Source organism: Ostrea edulis, chromosome 3, assembly GCF_947568905.1.
Source record: "Ostrea edulis chromosome 3, xbOstEdul1.1, whole genome shotgun sequence".
In the NCBI taxonomy this organism is placed as follows: domain Eukaryota; kingdom Metazoa; phylum Mollusca; class Bivalvia; order Ostreida; family Ostreidae; genus Ostrea; species Ostrea edulis.
The window spans coordinates 45,105,483-45,126,553 of NC_079166.1; the positions used below are offsets into that span (position 1 = coordinate 45,105,483).

At 36.0% G+C, this 21,071-nt stretch overlaps 1 protein-coding gene across 1 annotated transcript in view; it reads right to left on the minus strand.

The window, feature by feature from the left end:
- Positions 1-6,621: 6,621 nt before the first annotated feature.
- The window catches only part of LOC125676951 (uncharacterized), a 184,807-nt gene continuing 170,357 nt past the window's right edge, over positions 6,622-21,071 (minus strand). Inside the window, exons 15-18 of the mRNA XM_056157908.1 lie at positions 7,949-8,002; positions 7,720-7,854; positions 7,370-7,396; positions 6,622-7,248 (exon numbers count right to left, since the gene is read on the minus strand). Of these exons, the coding sequence (XP_056013883.1) occupies positions 7,220-7,248; positions 7,370-7,396; positions 7,720-7,854; positions 7,949-8,002 (245 nt within the window). The 3' untranslated portion in view covers positions 6,622-7,219. The remainder of the gene's footprint in view (positions 7,249-7,369; positions 7,397-7,719; positions 7,855-7,948; positions 8,003-21,071) is intronic.

Consider the following 21,071-nt stretch of genomic DNA (forward strand, 5'->3'; position numbering starts at 1 on the left):
CGGTAACTGTCGTTTCGTTCAATGATAATGTTTATGATAATAATGTAAAACTACCAAAATTGTACACAGTTTTTAAGCAACGATGCAATGAAGATGTATTGTGAACGACTTTAAAAGATGAAAACAACTAGGTATTGAAAATGAACATCTATAGTAAAAGGGCAAAACAAGCTGCAACCGAAAACTATTATTAGGTGAGGGAATTTCCCTTGCTTTAAAAATAAACACCGAACTAAAATGACCTATGTACATCTACATGACACGAAATAAAAAACGTAGTTTCCTTCTCCATAAGATACTTAAACCAGCCATATTTTCTGTAAAATTCAAGTTTACCACCACTAGCGCATTATAACCGTAATATTTTTCAGCAATCCGGAATATCGTTTTTTTAAAAAAATAAAAATAGTGCTCATAGCTCGCCCTAAAATATTTTTGCATTTATGGTCAATTGAAAAGGTGTATATTATAAAAATACTTTAAATATTTTGGGCGAGATGAAACCAGTATGACAAAACCTTTACAAAATAACCAGTTGTTGGTGGAAAATGACAGAAATACGGTACCATATCCGGTTCTAGTATATATACAGCTTTAGTTGTGCTCCTATTTTTAAAATCTAACATGTTTTTTTAAGCCCCGGATTCTGATACATATTTATAACACCAATACTCCTATTCAACACATACTTTCATTTTTATATATTTTAAGGGCCATAATATGGGGTTTGTGGCTCTGGTCCTTAAGCGTGAAGCATCATTGGGACAAGGGGGACATAAATTGTAAATTTCAGGACTCCAGCACCCCTGGGGCCCTAGGGGTGGGGGCAAAAGTGCCCAAAATTAACCAATTGTCAAAAATCTTCTTCTCAAGAACCACACACATGTAAGAAAAACTAAATGCATAGTGATGTAGAGCAGGAAGGCCTCAACGAAAATTGTAAATTTCATGATCCCGGGGTAGGGGTTCTGACCCCAAGGCGGGGCCAAACTAAGACGCCCAGCGATGCGCCTAGTACTGCTTCAACGTCATCGTATCGCTAGACTAGCGTTGTGCAGACGACATCTGCAATTCAGAATACAGGACTTGGCCAATATTCTTTTCACTGATGAATCCAGATTTCAATTGGATAGCAGTGACGGCCGTTGTAGAGTGTATCGTCGCGTTGGGGAGCGGTACCAGGACGCTTGTGTTGTGTAACGTCGACAATTTGGTGGAGGTAACGTTATCGTGTGGGGTGGAATAACAGCACGTGGAAGGACCCCTCTACAAATTGTCAATGGAAATCTCACCGGCGTACACTATCGAGACGAAATTATTCAGCGCCATATGATACCCTTCATACAGAGACAGCAAAACCACATCACTCTGCAGCAAGACAACGCAAGGCCACATGTTCCACGTGTAGTCAGGGACTTTTTTGTTCAACAGAATGTCGATATCTTGCCTTGGACATGTGTTCATTAATGGTAAATATCTGTTGAACACTTACCTCAAATTGTTTCAAGTTAAGTATGACAGAATTGTTTTTTTACTGAAGGTCCAAGTATGGTATATTTTTCGAGATTTTTCTCACATGTAACCTTTGTTACTGATTCCTTGACATGATAATATGTAAGATAAACATTAATTTTTCCATGTATTATTCCATAACTTGTATTGGAATTGATTGAGCATATATTTTTCTAATTTGCGAAAGACAATAAATACAGGTTTTCAAAGAAAATATCTAATCAACACAACAAGAAATTACCCGCTGTAAAAGTCATCAATAAGATTTTAAGAGCGCAAAAAAAAAAACCACACCAAAAAAACGACTAGATATCACTTTCAATATCTTTGAAATGGCAGAAAATAAAATTGATTAACAACTATTCTCGAACAGTTCAATATGTATGAAACATGAAAACAAAAGACTAGCAATAGATATAGAACAATAGCTTTTTTGTATGTAAATGAAGTAACCCTATAATTATGTAACGCATGTTTCAACACTTGCAAAACAGTACATTCATGAAAATATTATGCCAAAATGATGCCATCATCAGTTATTCTTTACGATTGATGTTGCAAAATCATAACGACATCACTTAATTCAATGGAAATACCAATTTTTATAGAAATATAACGTAGACAAGCAAAGAAATTTACCAAATGTGTCTTTTCTTCTGAATTTGTTAATTTGCAATAAATATGCGATTAAAACAAAAGTAAAAGATTGATGTTTCGCTATATAACTGCTCATGATTCTGATAGAAATAACAGACACCTATTTTGAAACCTGGATTGCTCTTTGTTATAATAAACAATGAAAGTAACTTAAGTTTCTTATTTTTCCTTTCATTACTATAAACACATCATTTCTATTCAAAAAATGGAAAGAAACATATTTACACATTTCTAACAATCTGTTTACAATAATAATGTAAAGAAAATGTTTAATTTCCCAACATTTTGATTAAATGTATACCGAATCTTAAGTTTTTGTTGCTTATTTTGGAATACCTTTCCATAGAGACTGTCAGTATAATCCACCACGCGGTGATATGAATGAATATTTAACGTGAACCTTAAGACATAGATGTCCTCTATTGATTTTTAGGTCAGAAGGACAAAGGTTAAACTACTCTGGACATAAGCTATTGTCCGTTGAGAAGTCTTTGCTCGATAGACATCAAACTTGAAACACTGGTGCCCCCTTATGAATAGATATGCATGGATTTCAAGTCACAAGGTCAAAGGTCATACAAAATGACTCAAATGAGCAGTTGCTTATATGTATTTTGAGAGATCAAACGTACATGTATCATTATGGTAGCCTTTGACCAGTAGTTAAACCTTTATTTTCATTGTCTATACAGACATTCTACCTTTTCAGTATTGCCATACGGGAAGCATATAATATTATTTCTAAAACATTTTTTCATGGTTGTTCTTATATTTTAAAACATTTTTTTCATGATAGTTATTCTGTACTTCTGCTTTCACTAGCGCCGTTTCTGAAAAAATAAATAAAAAATTAAAAACAAGTAAAATGATATTACGTAACGGAATTTCTGGTAACATACTTTACACTCAGATAAAATATTTTTTAATGATTTCTCTATAAGATTGCATAGAACAATCATCAGAGATTAACCCCTTCATTTCTAAGATATATTATAGATGCCGAATTCTAGTAAATTGATAAATGTAGAGTTGCATAGTTACATGTATCATAAATAAGAAAGTAGCAGAGAAAAGCGTGGTCTGTATTTCTTGCAGAGGATATCTGTATATGCTAGGATATTCAACAAACATATCATTAATGATGATATTTTGTCAATATGTAGTTCAATATTTGATGTCTAATCAAGCATTTCATTAAGTAACATACGTTACTTTGAGTAACGTATGTTACCAGCGTTCTACTCAATGTAATTCTTACACCAGAGGAATTTCGAGATATTTGGAATACAATATACATTCTTTGACATCGGAAGAACAAATTCAGACCAAAACATTCCATCTGCTAAATCAATATTGTATATCAAACATTGCAGTTGTTGTAACAGTACTTACCGTAAGGGAAAATTAATCCTAATTCTCAAAGTTTAACACGTATTGACTTTCAAACTCAAATGTTCAAAGTAGACGTTCATGTCGTATACCACATCATGCAGACAGAGAGCAAAAATACGCGGGAAATTGTTCTATCATTCCCTTTAATTAATTTTTCAGTAACGAATGTTACATCACGAATGTTACATCTTGACACGTTTGTCAAATTTCAGACCAACCAATGACTTCTGCAAAAGAAATGTTTATATTTTCATTCTCCGTACACTACGAGATTTTCATAAAAGGGATAACATTTGCTCTGCAAATACGTTTTGATAAAAAGTTTCTTGTATCATATGTTACATTTCTTAAATCGAAATGCAAAATTTTGAGAATAATGATAACTTCTTCTCAATGCCACATCCAAATATCGCTTGATGAATATTTTCCCAAAATTTTTGAATATTTTAGCGCCAAAATAGATCAAAAACATAAAGATAATACGAAATGTTTGTCCATACATTGGGTGTTTAATTGACCCTATGGTCACAGAATATAATCTGGCGACATGGAGTAATATATACACCACTGCTTAAAATCATACGCAAAAGGTGTTAAACTTTTATTGAATGAAAATTTAGGTAATTCAAATGATATTAACGCAAAGAAAATTAAAAAACACGCTCTCAGATTTTTATATTTGCTTGTTCAATTTCAAAAACTGAGTCGGCGACAGTCACGTATGTTACAAAATTAGGGTATCTACGCTTCCTACCAAGTTTATAAGTAAAGGGGAAATAAAAAGTATACCACGCCTAGGGAGGCTCTGGTTCCATGAATGTATCGCACACAATATATATGATTTGATATAGCTTATTTTCTAATAAAGTGCCGGCGACATCGATTTCACGCTTTTATTGATTTTGAGTGAATATGCGTAAACAACTACAATTGTCTCAGATGACGTCATAGGAAAGGTCGATAATTCCTTCATTCGTTTCTATAAATTACCATTTTTGAATAGGTATTTTGCGCATTGACCTGAATTAAAAAAACCCCAACAAACATAGCAATAAAGTTTTCAAAACGGGTTTTAATGAATTATAAACTTTATTTTCAAATCTATTTTTACCACACTTGACCTTTAAGTCAAATCATATCAAACAATCACCAAAGACAATGTATACATATTTAATAATAGTAAGGATGATCTCCTCAATTATGAAAGATTTTGCTTTTGATTTCAAATACTTATAAAAATATTTTCCAATTTACGTAACATTTGATGTTGACAGCAGTTATACCACTTTGAAAGCACACGGTTTTTAAGAATGTTTCTCTAACTTCATTAAAAATGGACAAAGCAGTATAAAATGATATTTTTCTTTAACATATGACAGTGAACAAAATTTACAAAGTCTTTCATACCTGGAATATTATGAAATCGACCATGTTCTATCGCTAGGTGATGAAAAGATAAATAATAAATAATACTGACTAATATATAATACATACATCGACGATGATATAGTTGAAGGTCAAAACTATTTACATATTTGTACATATATATTTGGGAAAAACTTCAAAATTACTTCGAGCTTCTTGTATGAACATACCATTGAACCTTTGTTTCACTTCACATAAACATTGGTTTTTGATTTACAATATACAATATGTTTACTATTCCTTGTGTATTTAAAACCTAAGATATTTTATATATATATATATATATATATATATATATACATATATATATAACAACGATTGATTGAATATTGTTTAACATTTCTCCTTATTATAGGGGTTGTAAATAAGTTGTCAACTTCTTCAATCGTCATTAATAAATAACAATTTTCAACCAACAATATGTATTCTATTGTTAATTGCCAAGAAAAATAATAAAGCTGCGGGACATGAGAAAACCGGTTTTTTCGAATAGTATTTTATATTCTTATAAAAATGGAGAGCATAAAGATATTTCTAAATAGATGTTACTTAAAACACAATTATTACCAGTTTTAAAATTTAATCAATGTTTCAACAGTCTATATTTTCTGGTCCAATGTAATGGGTTATGTCCCTATTCAAAATATACCACTATAGAAACAGTGGTTTTTAAACACTTCGAGCGAATACTCTCCGATTCATTTCCTGAATGCAATTTCCAGGCAACAATAATTTGCAATATATGAATTCACCAATGACATTGTGCTTACATTCTAAAACATTGATTTTATTTTCATTGTTAAAGGGAAAGGCAACCTTAACCACATATTTGCTTTTATGAATAAAGTATTACTTAGTGATATCGTAATTGACAGTCTTTAACAACAAAAATTCTTGCTTAACAATTAAATCAATATTAATCAATCATGTATTTTAAATTACCCGCCGCTAAGAGAATTGCCATTGAAGTTTAATTTATGACGTCACACCGTCTATTTCGGTTTATTTCATCAGCAGCACTGTAAACATGACAAGTTACGAACAGTTAAGTTTGGAGCCGTATAGATTTGAGCCCGTTCTTTCGCAAGAAGAAATTGAGAAAAGAGTCGCATACAAGGCAGACGGTAAACGTTCTTCATACCAATGTCTTGAACCTCAACTTGTCATTAGGGAAATGATGGATCCACAGTTTACGTAGTTTTTTCTTTTCAAATGACTTGGTTACGTCGGGAATTAAAAACAAACAAACAAACAAAAACCCCCAAACAACCTTTTTTCACATCTCCCCTTTGCATTAGTGTAATTAACTGCTTGCCAGGAAGGCATCAACCTATTTATTCGTAAGATCTACCACATGCACATCTTTGATGATCTCACAGGTGCTTGGGTTCAGGACCACACCACCTCCGAATAAGCTAAATGAGTTAATTTAATTAATTTTTTTTGTTTGAAAATATTTTTAATGCATGTCAACGTCTTGCATACCCATAAAGTCCAAAATACATGTAATTCAAAATAAGCCCTTTAAAAAAAAAAAAAAAAATACCCTCACTGGTTATTATAAGTTCTGTTCTAATAACTAGTGAGGGTATTTTTTAAAGGGCTTATTTTGAATTATTTTGGACTTTATGGGTATGCAAGATGTTGTTGACATGCACTAGAAATATTTTCAAGAAAAAATAATTAAATCAACTCGTGCAGTTTATTCGGAGAGGGGGGGGGGATCCTGAACCCAAGCACCTCTGGATGGTCTTAGAATCTCATCAAAACCGGAGCAGACGGTGTGACGTCAATATGATTGATTTTTGTGGTATTGAATACGAAAGAGTTACACATCATGGCAGCCTCTATAGATCGCTGGAATTTCAATTTTTGACGTTTTCAAATTAGTACTGAAGCTTATCTAGGCCATATATAAACAGAATTGTATGACAAATCTTTATCATATGATTAATCCTATCATTTATCATGTAAAAATCTTTTGGGTTGCCTTTCCCTTTAAACAACTCTACACTATGGTGCTTGTACGTTTTGTGTCTTAAGAAATTGGCCATTACAATTTAGAGTTATTCTAAATAATTATAATTTCAACAATATCAATCAAGCATTTACATTTCCATACTTCCAACAATAATTCTTCTTCAATATCCCTCCCTTTCTATATACAACAGTTCTGGTCCTATTAACTTTCACTTGTTTCAGTTACATCTGTTTTGCTGTCACTGTTTTGTTTTTAAATCATCTCCTCATCCTCAGGGTCATCTGCATATGTAATTAAAATAAAGTAATATCTCTTATTTTTACGGGTATGCACACATTTTTATGAATTCCATTTCAAAATCTTTAACAGGCAGAGTGAATACAAATTGAGAAAGAGACTAACTTTGCATTGATTGATTGACTCTACCTTCTAGAAAACAAAAATGGAATATTTGATTTTTGTGCTTTACACATGATTTTATATTAGCATGCATTATATGTCACCTTTCATTCAATATTTGGAAATTAATGCAACTTTGCAAATTCAAATAACATTATATTCAATTTCAATTCTGTCTTAATATTCTCCAAAACAGTAAACTAGTTTTAGCCCAGGTAGCAATATTTCCGCTGAATAGCCAGAGTAGAACAAATATTGCATCCGTTGTACTATAACCATATTATACAGGTTTTCAAGATCTGTATTTCTGATTTTTCATTTTCATTTCCTCTGATTCGACTAAAACTTCGCACCTCTTGTTTTTTTGCCCCGATGAAATTCCCATAAATATGCGGCGACGACTACTGCAAGACTGAAGAATGATATTATAAACACTATGCATGTGATTTTCCAGGTATTGCAGGAATCAGATGGTACTTGGCGACAATCTGGAAGATAAAATAATACAAATCTGATACATCAACGATACTAGGAACGAGTTTTATCAGACAAAAATCTTTGTCAGTGTGAAATAAGACATACCCGTATTCTTATTCGTTGTAGGTTTATTTTTATTCAAGGAATCTTTGTTTGTATCTGAAATTAGATCATTGAACAGTCAATATATCTTCACGCATGCACAGTTTACTTGTAATCTTTTATATCCTTTATTTTTATTAGCATTTTTCTTAATACATTTTGAAAGGTTTCAGATTCTTTTGTGTAGAAATATAGAGAATCATATAGAGATCATGAAAATGAATCGTGTTAACGACAAACTCTAAGTACACGTATATAAAATAGAAAACATGTATAAGCATTGACTGATATATAATGTTTCCTTCTTGCAGTGAAATGAATTTGTGTTTATTTCTTCCTAGTGCAGGTATATTTGGATCCATGCTCTAATTAGTGTGAAAGTATACAGATTCGGAAATGCTGTCAGCTTGTTGATCTAAATTGTTAGTTCTACAAATTTTAAAAAAAATCACCCACGATATGTCGCCTTATGTTCTCATCGATCAAGTCCTGCACATACCATCACTCTAAATTTACAAAATATATCCAATAGCCAGGACCCATTGTCAAACCTATGCCCGTCAATCATATACCAATATCGATGATTTAACAAAGATTCATTAATTCAAAAACAATTTTCCCATGGTACATTTAGTTTGATTACGGTCGCAGTAAAACTTAGAGTATTCATGATCAAGTTGTGATACATTTACTATGGACATACATATGTATTTTGCAGTAATTAATACAAATATCTGTGAAATAAATGTCCCAATATGGTTAAACCTAATACTGTATATAACAATATGTACTAATATATCCATATATAGCATTAAATGTCAAAATTGACCATGAGAAACAAACAAATAAAAACGACAATGCGAAAATGTCATTGAGAAATATAAGAAATGCTAACTCATTACTTCTGTTTGTTTATTTATTGGTTTCTTTAATCCCATTGAGAATATTTCACTCACATTGAAAGGTCACCAGCTGTACATGTAGCTGTACTACCCAAATTAACATTATTATAATAAATCGTCAAACACGTGTGTTAACATGGTTTAGATAACAATAGACATAATAAGATATTTATATCTTTATGAAGACTTGCTATCACCAATTCCTATCCTAAAATAACACTACAACCACTATCAATAATGAACGGTATTATTTGTTTTGGCGCTCTTGGCGGCGGTGATGGTTGGGGGCTATCACAGAGCCGCCCCTTCAACAATCAACCAATCAAATGTGACGGCCCCAAGTGAGCGAATTGTGCACTGGATAAACGCAATTTAAGTGCACAACGTCACCAATACAAACACAATAAACAAATAAATCAATCAATAAAACAAGGATTAAGATAAACAATTTCATCATGCAATCAGCAATTCAATAATCAATCAATACTGCAAAGCTTCAAGTTCATGGCTTGAAGCTGCAGAATATTGGGTGCACTCCTCCATTTGAGCTGAGGTGTGCCGGAACGCAAACCAGAATTTACTGCAATGAATATAGGCTTTGGAACGACAGATCAACCTGAAAATGAACACAAAAAACCATCAGTATCAGGAAAAGGGGATGGTGGGATTTTAAAGTTAATATATCGGCCAATTTACGCTGTACAACATTCTGTGGCCACACCGTTTTGAAGAATGTTCCAGAAAGGAAGTGATGTGTAAATGACAAGATATATTAGTGTTCTGGATGGCCCACTCCCTCTCTGGAAAATACACTACGCCATTAAACCCCCTTAAAAAAACTTATCCATGTATTCATGTCTTCCCGCATCCCGCATAGAATGATCGATTCTGATGAAAGGTGAAGATAACAAACAGTAATCAATCTCATAAATCCCATAAGGAATACAAAATAGATAGTTGGACAAACACGGACCCCTGGAAATCAAAGGTGGGATCAGGTGCCTAGGAGGAGTAAGCATCCCCTGTCGACCGGTCACAACCGCCATGAACCCTATATCTTGATCAGGTAAACGGAATTATCCGCAGTCAAAATCAGTGTGCCACGAACGGTCTAACAAACGGTATGAAACACGTCAGACAGCATTTGACCCAATGATATGTTGTATTGGCAAACTAGATCGTTATAACGACCATAGAATTTGCAAAATGCTGACTTTAAACGTGACTGTTAAAACCCCTGAACCATCAACTTGTTTGTCAGTAGCTTGCCTCGATTTAGAAACTGACCATTCGCTGAACAAGCTCTTGCGTATGATACGGTATCAAATCAGTTGAGAGATATATACTCCATATGCAGGTGCGATGGCTTAGTGGGACCAATCATGGCGTTGTGAAAACGAAGGTTGAATGCCCTGCTACCGGGTATTGCTTTGCCAAAAAAAAAAAAAAAAATTCAACTTTCCTACCAGGTTCTGGAAGTTAGATAACTTAATTTTATTTTTCGAGACCCATGAAGAGTAGGAGGTGAAGTTCACGAGTTCGTACACCTTTTCTCGAGGTATTCTAATTCGCATTTTGATAGTACACGTGTATCAATCTCCAAACCAATAACAAAAATTAAACAGTTAGTGGGTTGAACAGATTTATCCTGGTTCAAAGTCTTCCCATCTCAACACAATAGACTGAAATGTATGCATAAGGACACGACAATGGCCTCCAAAAATAAAATACTTCAAGTCATGATGCACTGATGAGAACATTTCACAAATTTTGCATGAAATGGCGCAACCAAAAGGTAAACACTTATCAATATAAAAACTGCCATTCATATGCAAGGCGAAGAGTTCATAATCAGCTGGATGAACCCGAATTAACCTGAACGCACTTTTGATATCGACTTTCGTTATGCCCAAAAGACCAATGATGTGGACTAGAGTATCAAAAGAAATACATTTTACAGATGTGTGAACGGGGTCAATATGGTGGTATATACTATTTGACGGTGGGTACCGACGATGTGTGATCATGCGCCAACCGCCATCTGCCTTCAGAACGACACCTATTGGGGGAACGTGCAAATTATGCAATGGGGGGTGGTCAAAAGGACCAGCCATTCTCCCCTCAAGCACCTCTTTATGGATTTTTTCTTGCAACATCCTGTGTCCTCAATGGCTGATATAAGATTTCTACAAAATATTGGAATCCGAGGACCTGAATACTGCAATTTAAACCCCTGAATTAGACCACTTTCAATGCAAGAGCTGCTGTAATGTGTTGGATATGTGTTGTAACGTCGAAACCGACACGCACACATCGCCATCATCAGATTTATCTGATTACGAAAAGTTTTTCTTCAGACATGCAGTCCCGTGTCGATCTGCTATGGCCGCATCTTGTGTCGAATTCTCCTCGTATGCCAGACGCTGCGCGTGGCCCCATGGCAACGAGCAAACAAATAGAGTGGTGGATCTAATTACTTTACGTTTCAAACAAATTATCAAATGTTACAATGCAATCACTTCAGATACAAATTGTTAAACATTTCAATGTAATTATCCTCTACATATCGTAACAGTGTGGAGGTAAGTCATTATTATTTATTTGCGAATTTGTCAGGGCCCATATATCCAGACTGTTGTCTGGTTTGGCTTGGGAAGTACTTTGTGACTGGTTGCTATCGGCCCGAAAGGGCTGATTGTTGTTTCGTACCCCTGGTTGGCCCGACTTTGCTTGGGTTTTAGCACACTGACTCGACGGATGGTTATCGCCACACTTAAGGCAACGGTGTAAATATCTACACGAATTTTCTGGCAGGATCCCTTGTAATTATAGTCAAAGCATTTAAGATATTGATTTGATGGTGGCTGCGAGGATGATGTGTTTGAAGGGGTCATGTAAATGAGCCGAAGTTCTGCGTCAACCCTGCCCCAGTCCATAGACAGATTTATAGTTGTCATACGTAAGCGTCATATGTAATACGTACTGCTCGTCATAATTAGGCAAACACTGTGACTTTTCTGCCCCACCCCCTCCAGTCTAACATCGTGGATATATTTTAATAATTGCTGAGGTTTTTTTCTGGATGAGCAGCAATATATATGCTAGTAAATATAAGGAATGCATCCGTCCAGCTTTCAAGAGTAGTGATTTTGTTTGATTGCTTAGGATGTGCAATGATTTAGCCAAATTTGTTGACTGAGAGAATAGATGCTATATAGGACTTACTGCTGTCACGTACAAGCAATGTGGCTAAATTCACCTTTGACTATTTTGTGTTTAGTGTGGTTATCAACATGATACGCCAATGGTGCCTGGTTAGAATGTTGGAATTGATCATTGCAGGTAATGGTTGTGGTCCCTAAGAAAATTCATTATACTGCATATTGTGCGAAATGCCATTACCTGTACTCGGCACCGAGACCTGGTTAAATGTAGTATGTATTGATTCGAGCCCGGACTGCACCTGCTGTGGGGGTTGAAATAGGCCTATGGAGTCTGCGTTAAGCTGATCGTTGGGCCGGGCTCCATCATGGGCTATACAGTCTATATTGGACGAACTTTGACTAGTGCTGACCAATGGTCTAGTGGAATCGGCATCATTGCTCCTCTGTGTCTTTCTATTGCGCCTAGTCTGTATTCCTGATTGAGCATGCTGCGATTGGGAGTCATTGCTCGTGGATCTAGATGCCCCCTGTTCGATTTGGTCTTCGGTATTCTTAAGCCGGGCGAATTGAAATCCAAATCCCAATCACAAGTAATCCAGCACAAACAAAGTTTAACCACGTTAAAGCACGTATAGGTAACTCTAGTCAATATATAAGCCAATTTACGCTGTATAAAATTCTATGGCCACTGTGATGTTGTTTAACAAGTACTTTATCTCCTGGAATAACATTACTTTGTGTACATCTACGCTTCTTATCCCCATAGTCTTTTTCCCTTTCTCTTTTATCTCCGCATCTTGATCACGCATTTCAAAATCATCCATATGGAAATCACATACCTGAGGAATTTTCGTACACATCTTCCTTCCAAACATAAGTTCTGAAGGACTTTTCCTTGTAACACAGTGTGGCGATGAACGGTACATCATGAGGTAAGTGTCAAGTTCAGCCTTCCAATTTTTCTTTTCTGACTGCGCAATTCTAATCCTCTTCATCAGGGATCGATTTTGTCTTTCGACCTCACCATTAGCCTGAGGCCACAATGGGGTTATTCTATGATGATGTATCTGGTTCTCGTGTGTATATGTGGCAAACACTTCACTCACGAATTGTGGTCCATTATCAGTAGTTATAGACAACGGTAGTCCAAACAAACTATAAAGATCTTTTTCAAACACTGTACAGTTTTCTCTGCTGTAGTGGATCTCATAACTTCCACAACCTTGTACCTCGAATAGTAATTCACTAAAACGAACACGTAATCACCAGAAGGTAGAGGTCCCATGAAATCTGCAGCTAATTGTTCCCATGGAGCAGCTGGAAGCTGAGTTCTTATCATGGGTTCTGGTTTAGACGGTGCACTAACTAATTGACATCCTTGACAACTACGACAGGTTTTTTCTACGCTTCTTTCCATTCCTGGACACCATAGTTTTGAACGCAAATTTCTCTTCATCACAACAATTCCGGGATGCCCCTCATGTCCTAATTCAAGAATCCTGACAAGCAGATTTTTCGGTATCACAATTCTGGTGCCTCGCAGAATAATTTGACCAATAGCACAAAGTTCATTCCTGACAGGTAGATATTCCTTGAATTGACAACGCTCCCATTGTCCTGATAAGATACATTTACGTACATCACTCAGTTCATCATTATTTTCTGACGCACATTCGATTTCTTTCGTTGTGATTGCTATAGGAGTTGCAGCTGCTATAATACTACGAATATACCCCTCAGTGTTATCGTTATCCGATTGTTTTTTAAACAGTTTTGGATTGATAATGAGTCTGCAATGTTCTTGGTTCCTGAAATGTACTTCACATGGTAATCAAATGATTGTAAACGAAGAACCCAACGTTCTATCCTCGCACTCGGTTTTGACTTGACAGAAAATATACACCCCATCGGTCGATGATTTGTCAACAATTCGAATTTTGATCCAATGAGATACATGTGAAAACGTTCACATCCCCAAATCAGACCTAATGTTTCCTTTTCAGTTTGAGAGTATCGCCTCTCAACATCAGTCAGAGTTCTACTTACGTACATGATAACTCGATAGTCAGTCCCTTGTTTTTGAACAAGTACAGCTCCAAGTCCAACTGGGCTTGCATCGGTAATCACAATGGTCTGCGCTAAAGGATCAAAGTATCACAATGTACTAGCTTGTGACAACTGGTCTTTCAATTCCTGAAATGACTTAGCTTGTTCTGGTCCCCACTTAAATGGAACATTCTTACGGGTCAACTTCCTCAATGGTTCCGCTATAGTGGCTAAATTTCCAATGAATCTACCACTAAAATTCACCAATCCCAAGAAACTCCGTACCTCTGATATAGTTTCAGGTTGTCTAGCCTCCATAATGGCCTACACCTTAGATTTAGCCATGCCGATACCGTGTTGAGAGAGAACATGTCCCATGAATTCAATGTGCGTCATGTTAAATTGACATTTCTCAATGTTCAATGTTAGTCCTCAGTCAGAAAGTTTTTGAAGCACAGCATCTAATCGTTTATCATGCTCATCTGTAGTTTTCCCATGCACAACAATATCATCAAAGATACTCTGAACACCATCACATCCATCCAGTGTTTGTTGAATGATCTTATTATACAGTTCTGGCGCGCAACTTATACCAAACATAAGTCGTTTATAACGATACATGCCCTTGTGAGTCATGAATGTAGTAATCTTTCGCGACTCAAGATCTAGTACAATTTGGTGGTATGCAAGTTTGATGTCCAGTTTGGAAAATACAGTGCTTTGATTAAAGTCCTGTAACACTTCTTCAACGGTAGGTATAGGATACCTTTCACGCATAACAGCCCGATTTGCTTGCCTCATGTCAACACATAAACGAATATAATTCTTCTTTGGAACAACTACCACAGGCGAAACCCAAGGACTCGGTTCATTGACTTTCTCAATGATATCCTGAGAAACAAGTTCATCTAGTTTGTGTTCTAATTTTTCACGCAAATGGGATGCTACACGCCGAACAGGTTGTACCACAGGTTTTACATCTGGATCAATTGGAATTTTGAGAGAATAGTTTCTGAGTTTTCCAATTCCTGTGAAACATTTTGGTTTTTCCTTCAATTCTGATTTTCTGTCAACGACATTCATGTTAATGTGTGGTATCTCCATTTTCAGCAATCCTAGCTCTGTTGCCAAATCTTTACAAAGAATCCCTGGTCCTTCCTCCTGAATAACATAGAATTCAGCATTTATCGTCCTGCTCGTTCCCATAAGTTGAACATCAGTTTGGAATGTACCTAGAACATTTAGTTGTTTCCCTCCATATGCAAACAGTTTTGTTGTTGATTTTTGACTTGTACATTTCACCTTGTTTGCCTTTAAGGATTCCCATAACTTGTTTCCCATCACATTAACTGTTGCTCCAGAGTCAACTAATAATTTGGTCTCATCTCCTCCTACAGTTAAATTGACAAACACATTTTTGGACTCACAGCTATTCACAGTGAATGCGTATTCAGCGTCATCAACAGTTCTAACACTCTGTCGTTGTGCTTTCTTTTTTGATGTATGACTCTGCTTTTCACTTTTACACATTTTTTTCAAAATGTCCTTGTTTACCACACTTGTGACATGACAGTTTCTTGGCGGGACAGTTTGTATCACGTTTCCTATGGCCTCTTCTTCCACATGCGAAACAAATTGTATCGGACGTTTTCTTTGCTGGCTTGTTTCTATACCTTGATTCCTGAATTCTATTCACCGATTCTGTTCATACCACGTGACTTTCCTTCCCTTCCATTGCGAGTGCTTGTTTTTCCGAAAACTCGATGGTCTGAGCCGTTTGTCTGACAATATCAAGAGTAAGGTTTTTCATTTCTAAGAGTTTCCTTCTTAATCTATGAGACAAACATTTTTCAATTACTTGGTCTCTTATCATTTCATCTTGGGCTACACCGAATTCACAATACACAACTCTTTCACGTAAACGAGTTATGGATTGTTCAACAGTTTCATTCACTTGCTGAGATGTAGCTCTGAATAAAGAACGTTCGAAAGGCACATTTTTCAACGGTGAAAAATGGTCTGTGAGCGACTTGCACGTGGCATCATAAACAGTTTCATCTTCTCCTGGGGCACGTTCCTCTAACGTATAATAAATATCTTGAACTTCATTACCTGCAGAATGTAGCAGCAATGCTTTCAATTGTCCTGGTTCCTGGACCCCTTTTCCAAGACTGTATAAACCGAAACTACGAAGTCATTTTTTTTCAGCGAAATCCCTTGTTGTGTACATTTCCATTCGGATCGAATTTCGCCATTCCCCCAATTTCCACAGTCTTGATCTTGAATATGGGCTAACTATGGCCTTTGTTCGATTTATCCTCGTCGCCACTTTATGTGATATCGACCCTGATAGGTCGATGGTACCGCATTTAACCGTAGTATCGAGATACAAGACACCATGAAAAGTTTACCATTTTAATAACAACACAGACACACAACAACTCGTACATAAACATTCGTACTTATTATAAACACATTCGTACTTATTATAAACACTACAGCCACGCCATTTCGAAGAATGTTCCAAAAAGGAAGTGATATATTAGACTATTGCAGAATTAAATTTCCCGGAATGATATAAGAACCAGCCTCCTCCTTCTCGTGTTTCAGTAAAAACTAACAAGGATACAGTTACGGAGATAAATGCGCATATCCAAGACAAACTAGGATATGCGATATTATTAGTTTAGTTGCATAGTGCCAGGGCCCAGTTAAAAGTTGACCAAAAATAATAGGCATTTTCCCCAAGTTTATTTCTCAATACGGAATTTCGGGATAACTTTGGTAGTAATGTAGATAGACTATGGGCCAATAACACATTACCTCCCCTTCTAGGGATTTTTCTACATTATAATTTTTTGAAAGAATATATATTTGCTTATTTCTCCTACTTATGTAAAATAATGTAAGTGATAAAATATTCCCCCAACCAATTTCAGCAATATTTTAGCCACATCATCAATATGGTAAATCATCATAGACTTTCTTAATATGTGGCTGTCAGATGAAAATAAGTATGTTGTCGCTGTGACGCAGGAATCGATGTGATAACATAGGAAAGAGAAAGTGCTTACTGATTTCAAATAACATATGATAGATATTATATATTACATATTAATTTATTTTTATTTGTTTTGACATATTCTTGACTTGACTGTTCTAACTTTTCAGTATTTCATTGTAGATTTTCAGCATGAAAAAAAAAAGAAGACTTCACAATCACATTCGTTTACAAACTGCGCAGGGTTTCCTGAAAGTGACGGAGTTAGGGACTTTATGTATTTTGACATTCACCTTTTAGAATCAATTAATTTAGATATGATTTTATTTTCCCTTTTTTATAGTACGCACTGATTTGTAACCTAAACTTTGAAAATTTTAATACCCCAACGCCCCCTCTAAAGCCGCCAGTGCAAAGTCTATAACCTTTTCATTATATACTTTCAATTTCATTTAGAAACTAAAAATAATTTCATTTTATTGGTTTGAGAAAAAATTGAAAATTAACGGCGTAGTTCCGGCTTACTTGTGACGTAATGTTTGCGGGTCGGGATGTTTCCGGGCATATATCGTGTGACATATGCCCGTAAACTTTTAAAGAAAAGAGAATAGATGAAATTGAAAGTACATAATAAATGTATTTTTTTTATGTATCACATCAAATTTTAAAGCGAACGAGCCCGGTGTGTATGTGAAAGTTCGTACATTTACTGCGGATTAGTGTTGAACCCAAAGAGATAAGTACAGCGGGATTGATTGATTGAATATTGTTTAACGTCCCTCTCGAGAATAGTTCACTCTGACGTCACCACTGCTGGTGAAGGGTTGCAAAATTTAGGCCTGTGCTCGACTCTTATGGTCATTGAGAAGGGAGGGATTTTTATCGTGCCACACCTGCTGTGACACGGGAACTCGGTTTTTGCAGTCTCATCCGAAGGACCACCGCATTCAGTTGCCTCTTACGACAAGCAAAGGGGTACTGAGGATCTATTCTAACCCGGATTCCCACGGGGATACAGTGGGGAAGAAAGACTACAGCGGGAAAGAAAGATTGAAACAGAACCAATGAAAACTAGGGTGAAGTTTACAACCCACAGTATGAGAAATTAATAGATATGAAATAGTTCAAAGACTAACAGACAATTTATGCTTGAATGGAATTAAAAGGTGATCTCATTATTAATCTAAATGTTAAAATACAGGTATTTGCTTAAAAAAAAGAGCTGTTAGAAGTCCTACCTATTTAGGATTGGAGCACTGCAGTCACAGATTTTCACAGTGTTACTTAAAAATATATATCAAACACGACGTTTAACTTGCTGAATTAAGGTGGCTCACTACACTGACCCAGAAATAGTTTCTCAAATCAGTACAAATTGATTAAATTATAAAAGATATGATGATATACAATTAGTATATATGCCAAAAATATACAAATTTGGATAAAAACATGATTTTCAAAAAAATCATTTTAACACATATGAACAAATGATGTTTTAATGTTTGGTAGCTTGGTTATTTGGTTGGTTGGTTGGTGGTGGTGGTGGTGGTGGGGGGGTTGATGTGATTAAGGAAGCTCAGTTTGAGTTGATGTAGGCAGAAAATGGAAATTGGCATGTCATCAACAAAGATTAAAAAAAGATTTGGGTAGAAGTTGAGAATTGTGTAGAATGTCAGTTTTGTGTATTGCTGAAAAATCACTACTGGGGCCCTAATGTTGTTGGGCAGATATATGTAAACTGGCACTCGGTTAGTTCAATTACACCGATCTTCATTGTACAAGGTCTGTTTCGCTATTTCAATGGAAATGACCTGGAGTTGGACAATGTCAACAGTGATTTCCCTGATCATGTGCACTTTAGTGGGCATTGGGGCATATGTCACAGATCTATACGACTGATATTGTACACTGTGTCAGGTTGCTGTCGAAAGAGTTGCATGCAGTCATCCTTGACGTTGACCGAGCTTTTCTGCGGAGACTGTTTCTCCCAGGAATGCATAGATTGTCGGTCATCCGTCTGTGTCTCTAGTACTTGGTCTAGACAGCTGTTGAAAGGTTGAAAGATTTGTCTCCCTTTGGGAAGACGTGCATGGTATGTGGTGAATTGCTTTGCTTGTGGAGGCTCGCACCTTGATGTGTGACCTTGAAATTTATCCTTAACCTTGACTTTCAAGATCAACCCCCAAAACTTGGTGAGAATGTGACCTTTAACCTTGACCCCCCACTTTCAAGGTTAACCCCACAATATCTGGATATATAATGGATTACTTTGACTTAAACTGGTAGATCTACTTCTAGATCTAATTTCATGAACATACTGTAAAACATCTAAATAATGGGGTAGACCATGTAAAACTTTGAAGACAAGAATGATAGCTCTAAATACAAAATAGTCTTGACAGAAGCATCCATCTAAATTGCTGCATCATTTCTGTTGTAGGTGTATACAAATTTCTATCTAAAATCACTCTAGCAGCTCGCTTTTGGAGTTTGCATAATTTTTAAAGACTGTCCTTGTTTTTCATATTGCCCCAAACTGTACAACAGCAGTTAAAATGAGGAAAAACAATTGTATTAAAAATTATCAGTAATAATTCGGTTCACAAGAATGAACCTAGTCTAGAAAACATACTAAATTTGCTTGCAAGTTTTTAGATAAAATTTCAACATGTTCAGACCACGTAAGACATCTTTCAACATAAACACCAAGTAGTTTTGCGCATGATACATTTTCAATGGCGATATTGTCCACATTTATCAAAAGTTTTTTTTTTTTTTTTTTTTTTTTTGTTTTTGTTTTTTTTTTTGTTTTTTTTTACAATTTCTTAATCCTTTCTCTGTACAAATTATCATGCACTGCGTTTTATTGAGATTGATTGTAAGTTTGTTTTTATCTATCCATTGTAAAGTATTTTTAAGATCCAAATGTAATTTTTTTCTATAACATCTATACTTTTATCCGAGACATCTTGGGTTGTGTCGTCCGCATACATATGGGATGCAGAGTATTGTAAGCAATATGGATAGTCATTTACATATAGAATAAACTAGAGGTACTGTGAGCAATGCTCACTAAGAATACCCCCCTCTTACTCCAATCTCCCAAAGGGTGTTGGTAATAGGTATAAACTAACTTTTTTCTGAGTGTAAAAACAAATGGCATGACAAACCGAACCATATTGCTACTTCGATGTCCAGTGCGCGTGACCTTTGACCTTTGGACCCCAAAATCGATTGGGAACATCTTCATCCCATGGGTAGTCCATATGTATGATATGGTGACTGTAGGTGGAAAGGATAACGCTTTAGAGCCCAGAAACCATATTGCTACTTCGATGTCCAGTGTGCTTGACTTTTGACCTTTTGGCCCCAAAATCGATAGGGAACATCTTCATCCCATGGGTAGTCCATATATATGATATGGTGACTGTAGGTGGAAAGGATAACGCTTTAGAGCCCAGAAACCATATTGCTACTTCGATGTCCAGTGCGCGTGACCTTTGACCTTTTGACCCCAAAATCGATAGGGAACATCTTCATCCCATGGGTAGTCCATATGTATGATATGGTGACTGTAGGTGGAAAGGATAACGCTTTAGAGCCCAGAAACCATATTGCTACTTCGATGTCCAGTGTGCTTGACTTTTGACCTTTTGGCCCCAAAATCGATAGGGAACATCTTCATCCCATGGGTAGTCCATATGTATGATATGGTGACTGTAGGTGGAAAGGATAACGCTTTAGAGCCCAGAAACCATATTGCTACTTCGATGTCCAGTGCGCGTGACCTTTGACCTTTTGACCCCAAAATCGATAGGGAACATCTTCATCCCATGGGTAGTCCATATGTATGATATGGTGACTGTAGGTGGAAAGGGTAACGGTTTAGAGCCCGGAAACCATATTGCTACTTCGATGTCCAGTGCGCGTGACCTTTGACTCCAAAATCGATAGGGAACATCTTCATCCCATGGGTAGTCCATATATATGATATGGTGACGGTAGGTGGAAAG